The 7,832-nt window shown below is 44.0% G+C and overlaps 1 protein-coding gene across 1 annotated transcript in view; it reads left to right on the plus strand.

Moving 5' to 3' along the window:
• The first annotated feature begins 4,255 nt into the window (after positions 1-4,255).
• Positions 4,256-7,832, plus strand: part of LOC109480230 — a 24,037-nt gene continuing 20,460 nt past the window's right edge. The window contains exon 1 of the mRNA XM_019782378.1: positions 4,256-5,226. Coding sequence (XP_019637937.1) covers positions 4,864-5,226 — 363 coding nt within the window. The 5' untranslated portion in view covers positions 4,256-4,863. The remainder of the gene's footprint in view (positions 5,227-7,832) is intronic.

Genomic DNA, 7,832 nt, shown 5'->3' on the forward strand with positions numbered 1-7,832 from the left:
CTAAAGAACTGACAACATACAAAGAATACAATTTCTTGATGAGTTGCTATGACAACTGAAACAATACTGACCCTTAACTCTTGATGATAAAACATACAGGTAGAACGTTTGTTTATTTTGCCCTTAGTGCGGCCAATGTCCACTAATTGTTTACTTGTTGAACGGAGAGCAGAATAAGCACTATAGCCACGAAGTCGGCAGATCAAAGAAATGGCAAACAATAAACACTTAAATTTAAAAATAAACGTTGACAGACCAATGAACATTGATGAATGTCATTGAGTCACTTATGAAATTAATAACCCTAGTGTGATAAATTTTCACGCGGGTGCTTATTGCTCTCTTGCTTCTTTATGGATGATCGACATCCGCGCGCGCATCGATTTTCGCCTGTTCTCCAAAAAAAAAAGATCAGGTCCTCTGAGGCTCTAGGCCTGGGTAGTCCATAGTAGTTAGCGACAATAGGGAGTCGGAGGTAATTATGGTGGATAATACTCAGGCTACCGAAGCTCCACGACTTGTCCGGTATACGTCGCTATGTATTGTCGCAAATGTACAGCACCAGCTTTGTATTCCTGTGGTTTAGTAGCATTTTTATTTTTGGCCGGATTTTTTTTATTCGCTCGCGCGCACTAATTTGGGGGTCTTCAGAGGATGTCATCCATAAAATTAAGACGGTGTGGCCTTATATTGGGGGGGGGAGGGGTCATAACCACCTACAAAACGTTTCCCAGACGGTCTTTTAATATAGATGCTCATAGATGATCAGAAACTATATGAACATTATATCAAAAGTATCTAGCCTGGATCATACAGTTACTGTCTTATAATTACAAACTTGCAGGACTTGATCGTCAAAGAGAGTGCATAATAAGACAATCAGATTCTAGGGCCGGCGTATCGCAAAAAATAATTGCACACGTTTTTGTCTGTGGAACAGTTAAGGATAGAAAACCAAACACAAGGGTTTGATAAAGAGTTGCACAACAAAACAAATTTCGAAGTTTCTAAGAATGGCCTAGTGTCGGCTTAATTGGCCATCCTCCACCAACCCGTCGTAGTCTGATCAGATAATCAAACTCGCGATCGTCTAACCGGTTTCAATCACTTGTAAAACAAGTAGTCTCGATCAGTCCACGCGTTTTCTCATTCTTTCCGGCTACCTTCTCTCAGCGATCAAACCCGTGCGTTTTTCCTCCGTTCCTTCAAGAAGGATACCTATAGCACTACATTTATCGACTTCCACGGTATTCTACTGGGCACAAGTACTGTATGGACTCTCACATTACAAGGGGGGCCGAAGACTCCTAGCTAGAACCTAAAACCGAGCAGCAGTCTTCTGAGGCCCCCCAGAATACAGGTCAGTCCATAGATCAGTTCCTTCAAGTGTCTGCGACTCAAGGACCGCTGTAAAGACACTCTTCAAGAATTCTTCAAGATGGTGAACCCAGGTTTCGCTCCGCGGCATATCCCAGCCTTCTCAGCCGCAGACTATGCCGTCTTTGCCGTACTTCTTCTCATATCAACAGGGATCGGGATTTTCTTCGCTTACGCCGGCGGCGGACAGAAAACGGTTCAGCAGTTCCTATTAGGGGACCGACAAATGGGCATATTTCCCGTCGCTATGTCTCTGTTAGCCAGTTTCGTATCGGCTATTACGGTGTTAGGGGCGCCGGCGGAAATATACCTGTACGGGACAATGTTTTGGATGTTCTGGGTGTCGTTTGCGCTGGTGGGAGTGATCTCAGCACACATCTACATGCCTGTTTTCTTCAACCTGGGTGCTGCGAGCGCTTACGAGGTGAGTGTTTCCTAATTTAGGTAAAGGCGTGGAAACATTTGTTGTAGGTTGTCTTGATAAAGTAGCGTAGTATTTTCAAGCAGGTTATGACAGAGTCGTGTGCTCGACTCTGAACCGGGTTCGAGGCCTGACATGCCACCGACCTTGTGCCTTCGTTGTACTTTCAGAGTATTCCTTTTGGATACCAGGATTTTAAATCTATCTTATACTGGGGGAGGGGGGGGTGTCTGTTGAACAGTTAAGGATAGAAAACCAAACAGTAAAGTTAAAGAGTTGCACAACAATTAAAATAAATTTCGAAGTTTCTATCCAGAGTGGCCTAGTTTCGGCTTGGCCATCCTCCACCAACCCCTCGCAGCCTGATCAGATGTTCTTACTCGTCTAACCGGTTTTCAACGAGTTGTAGAATAAGTCAGTCATCAGACCACGCGTTTTCTCATTCTTTCCGGCTACCTTCTCTCAGCGATCACACCTGTGCGTTTTTCCTCCGTTCCTTCAAAAGGATACCTAATACTACGTCTATCAGCTTTCACAGTGTGTTCTACTCAGCACAAGTATGGACTCTTACGTCGCAAGGGGGGCTGAAGGCTCCTAGCTAGACCCTAAAACCGAGCAGGAGTCTTCTGAGGCCCCCCAGGATACAGGTCAGTTTATAGATCAGTTTCTTCAAGTGTCTGCGACTCAAGGACCACGGTAAAGACACTCTTCAAAAATTATTCAAGATGGTGAACCCAGGTTTTGCTCCGCGGCATATCCCAGCCTTCTCAGCCGCAGACTATGTCGTATTCGCCGTACTTCTTCTCATATCAACAGGGATCGGGATTTTCTTCGCTTACGCCGGCGGCGGACAGAAAACGGTTCAACAGTTCCTACTAGGGGACCGACAGATGGGCATATTCCCCGTCGCTATGTCTCTGTTAGCCAGTTTCGTATCGGCTATTACGGTGTTAGGGGCGCCGGCGGAAATATACCTGTACGGGACAATGTTTTGGATGTTCTGGGTGTCGTTTGCGCTGGTGGGAGTGATCTCAGCACACATCTACATGCCTGTTTTCTTCAACCTGGGTGCTGCGAGTGCTTACGAGGTGAGTATGGTTTGCTAAGTTCGTCTTTAGCTCGTAGGTTGCCTTAAGGACAGATTAAACAGCTCTCGGTGGCAAATGTGCTGATGTTGACACATTGGCGGACCAATCAGTAGTGTGTTTTTGGCACACAGTTAGACAGATTAGCCTAAGAGGCTCGGTGGGCCTCACTCCACCGTACAGGTGGGGAAGTCCTGTAAAGTGTCTTTCCCAAGGGCACAACGTCGGGCCAAGAAATGTGAAAATGATGTGACTACACATAAAAATCATTTGGAAGCAGTGAAAGTAAACATCTGGGGAAACGTGAATCGTAAATTCGGTACAGACACCCTGAACGCCAAATGAAACATTTTGTCACCTTTATAAATGTGTACTTATATCTGCCCCAATTCGCGCACTGGATGTCCATGAAACGGTACAATGACACGTGTACTACTAGTATATGATGTCATATGCACTCTGACCTCCTTTCTGCAAGCCAATCTCAAATCAATCTGCTCCAGTTTTCAGATAATTGCAATTCTGGATAGTCCATGTGATCTTAGATCTTCTACGGATTTGAGCCTGGTGTCCAAAATTCTTGTTCCTTCCATCCTCACGCCTCGAAAAAGGTTCTGGTACTTGCAGGACGTTTATTTGCGACACCTGCCTGTCTGATTTGGTATTGCATTAGAACTTCGCTCGCCACGCGTGCGTGTTTCCGGGGGTCATAGGTCAAGGCCAATGTATCCTTGATGATGTGAAGTACGCCTTTTCCATCTGAGTGATGGTATGGTGATAAAAGGTAACGATGGAAGGACGAGTCAAAGTCAAAAATATCAGGCTCCACAAGACCGCCTTTTATGATTATATAATTATCATTTTTCTTGACGGCAATATTTTTCAGCACGGTCTCTATAGACAATTTCTTGAACAGGTGTTAGCCACCAAAACTAGGCAGAAATCAGTCAACACTTTACCACTGAGAGAAAACAACACGTTGAAAAACAGCCCGAAAGCCTGCTATTCAGACTACTTGTACTTCATAAGAACCTTTGTGACCTCCCCTCTTCTGTAGCGCAGCGTGTCGTCCCTTTACACGGGCTGTTGGTCACACGGCGCTCAGGGATGGTACGTTTTACATGGCGTCTGGGGGGTAACAAATGTGCAACTGTAAAACCAATTTGTACCTATGATGCATGCAATGATGAAATGCCACCAACCATGTTTTTCGAGGATTTCGCTGTACTCCATGTGCATGCACCCTTGATTGTTTGTTTACTTATAAATCAAATAAAACAACACCAAAGGCGACGATGAAAAGTTCCTAATCAGCAACAATTAAAAGAACAACATAAGCTCAAATCTAGTTAGTTTTTACAGCAAGTTTGCGACAAAAAAAGTCGTCGGCCACCCCGTTTGAATGTCACAGGTAGACCCGTCCATTTTCGACTAATTATAATTGACAGACGATACCCCTTGGCCTCAGTACGCAAGCGTCGGTCTGGGGTCAGTAACTGAACCCTCTCACTGCGCCAGACTTCCAGGTGAACCCTTCCCACAGCCCCGGAGCGTTTGTTTGAGTTCTCCTAACTTTTCTCTCCGTGAGTTTTTCGCCTGTGTTTGCTGTGTGGTGTCCGGTTCTGTGTACGCGTCGGTCCGACCAGCTACCGCAGTACGCGACGACAGACTCGCAAAGGTCTGAATCTCTGCCAAGGACGAAGAACTTATTATTCCTCGAGTCCTCCCAAGAGCCGGTGCGTTCTTCTAGACTCTTGTCTGTGAGCTGAGATCCTTTCTAAGAGCCTGTGACGCTTGCAAAGTTGTGTAGCTGTTTTGTTTACGGTTTGTCGGCATTGAAAACGTTTGATTCGGTGTCGTTCCGCTTGAGAGAACACCTACGAACGCGTCCCCTGGACTGGATCTAAGTCGCCCCTCCCCCTTCACGGAAGTGAAGAATACTCCAAGGAGCTGAACACACCACGCCAAGACGTCTTCAAGATGGTGAACCCAGGATTCGCAGATCGTGATATCCCCTTGTTCTCCATCCCCGACTATGTCGTCTTCGCGCTCATGCTGGCGATCTGCACGGGGATCGGGATCTACTATGCCTGTGCCGGCGGAGGCCAGAGGACCACCCGGCAGTTTCTCCTGGCGGATCGGCAGATGCAGATCCTTCCCGTGGCCATGTCTCTCCTCGCCTCCTTCATGTCAGCCATCACGGTGTTAGGCACGCCGGCGGAGACTTATGTGTACGGGACCATGTATTTCATGTTCTCGATCTCCTACCTACTCATGGGTATGGCGGCCGCACATATCTACATGCCTGTGTTCTTCAACCTTGGAGTCACCAGTGCATACGAGGTAAGGCTTCTTCCCAAAATAAAAGGACTACTACTACTACGGTAGTCCCAAGGCCTAAAACAGTATCAGAAAATACCGAAAAACAAAAAGGCAAGTACATGTATTCAAGACTTGACGAGGTTTTACAAAGCATTGTTTTCATGCAAACGTGTTGAAATGATTTGTACTTTGTGGCAGTAGGTACTTTTTTCTCGCTCTGTCAATGATTAAACATTGTTTACAAAGCCAAGGCTTTGGTTGAGTAGTTTAGTAGGGGACTAACCAAAAATGATGCCGGGGTGATGTCAAAGCTGGCGGAAAGTACTTTTATAGTACTTTTAACAATCTTGGCACTTTGTAAAACTTTTTTCTTCATCCCTGAACTTTTTATTTGCTTCTGTAATTTATGTTCAGTTGACATAGACCCCTTAGACAATCTGTTACTAGTATTCCCTCAATTTCTTGCATTTTATATCAAACGAATCGGCCCTAATACCCTCAGTGTTCGAAATACTCGGTTGCCTAGTTGCAAGGACGTATATGGCCGCGTATTTTCTACCCTAGGGCTACAGTATTCTAAAACCGTACACTGTGCAACTACTCAGGTTTCTAAACAACGTTGTTATTTGACATTCAGCCTCTACAAACAGTTGTTTTGACCTTGAATCAAATCGTGTGTTATTAATGGTTCATTTGAAAATCTTTAGTTGCAAATTAATGTTAACCTAAATTGCAACAGAGTTAAAGATTTCTCTAGTACTCAACTTTCCATCACAGTCAGCAAAATATACTAATTTATTATGAATTTATTATACTTTCGAAACAAGCAAACAAGATTATAGAGGGGGGTGTGAAATTGTAAATCATGCGTTATAATAATGCATTGTTAGAAGAAAAGAATTGGTGTGAAAGGGTTGGAGGCTGAATACTTTGTTGGAATAGTAGGCTGAAGTAATTATCACCTAGGACTATTACCGCTTCTGTGTTAGCCTTGGGTCTCAGCAGGTGGTACCGGTTAGGGTGTCATTGGTTTAAACAGGGTAGATCTATACATAATCTCCAAGCAGATCTTTGGGTTTCTGACTGGGCACAATATCTGGCTGCAGCTAATCTCCAAGCAGATCTTTCTGTGGCTGCTTTACAGCTTTCTGTGGTCGTTGACCTCGTACATCGGAACTTGGCAATGTTGGGGCAACGTTTAATGACTGTAACGTTGGCTTCAATTGCCCACAAGCTTCCTGTTTGATTCTGAAGCGCACTGAATCATCTTTCACCACACAACGATTAACTCTAACAGAGGAATATCAGGATGCTACGTCAACAACATCTTTCCCTCTTTCACATTCCCCTTAAAAAAAGTAGATCAAAATGCTACGAAACATATATGTGTGTAGCGATGTGTTCAACTTTTAGAAGCTAGCTCCTGTCATCCTCTAAAACGCATTGCTACATATGGTACAACTTCTACAAATCAAAGACCGTTCCCTTGTTTTCGTCCTGTGTGAAAGGGAAGGAAACACGTTGTTTTTCGTCCGAGATTTTGTTACAAGGCCGCCATGTTACGAATTTGACACCACAGTACACAATGTAGAACGTGCCCTGTTCCAACAAAGGGAACATGCCGGTAGGTCATTCACCCTATATACCTGCGTTGTACAATGAACAACACAAGTGAACATTTCGCTTTTGCTCTGTCGTTTCAAATTATGGTAATTTCACATTGTATTGTTGAACCAAACCTAATGAGCGGCCTGTTACGTACATGTAGTAGTTGGTAAAGTTTCAGTGTAAAGGGTCATCGCCCCTTTCTTCTACATTAAACTTAGGAGAAATTACGGGAAAACTGAATAACGAAAAAAAAAAGAGATTTATGGTTCATTCAAGTGTGGTGTCTTGTAGTGGGATTTTAGAAGTGTTAATCCTAAAATCTACGTAGATAATCTTACGTAGATAATCAGGTGTTAACATCAAGGATCATTGAAGAGGTGATAATGTATTAATGAGGACAACTCATCAATTATTCAATATTGAATTTTGAGTCAAGGAAAAATATTTTCTTCTCAAGACTAACTTTAACTTCTGAGACGAAAATGTCGGAAGCCATCTTGGAGACTTTGGCCTTGCCAAACGCACCCCAAACATTTTCGCGCCTCCTAAATGATCGACGAAGTTGGAGTGTGTCAGAGTCAACAGTACAGACATACCCTCAGGACAAGGTCAACATCACACATGCCAACAGTACTGTCGGGACTTTCACAGACACGGTTCAGGGACATAAAACATGCGGCGGTATCGTAGAAACTTGTCTGTTTGTTTTAGTAATGGTTTCTTTATAAATGTACATGTAATAAAAACAGACAGTGACGAAACATGTGACGTGCCAACAGACGGCCGGGGGTTCAGGGACATAAAAGAAGTGGCGGTACCGAAGAAACGTGTCTGTTTGTTTTAGTGATTGTCTCCTTGTAACAAAACAGACAGTAACAATGGGTTATGTTATTTTAGGTTTTAAATACGTTTCTACTTGGAGACCTACAAGAGAACAGAAGTAGATTCACTGTTAGTTTCTTTTTTTGCTGGTGTCCTCAGTCGACCTCCAGACTAGCCTGGTTACCAAACCTATTATA

Source organism: Branchiostoma belcheri, unplaced genomic scaffold (genome assembly GCF_001625305.1).
Source record: "Branchiostoma belcheri isolate BF01 breed outbred unplaced genomic scaffold, Haploidv18h27 scaffold50, whole genome shotgun sequence".
Lineage (NCBI taxonomy): Eukaryota > Metazoa > Chordata > Leptocardii > Amphioxiformes > Branchiostomatidae > Branchiostoma > Branchiostoma belcheri.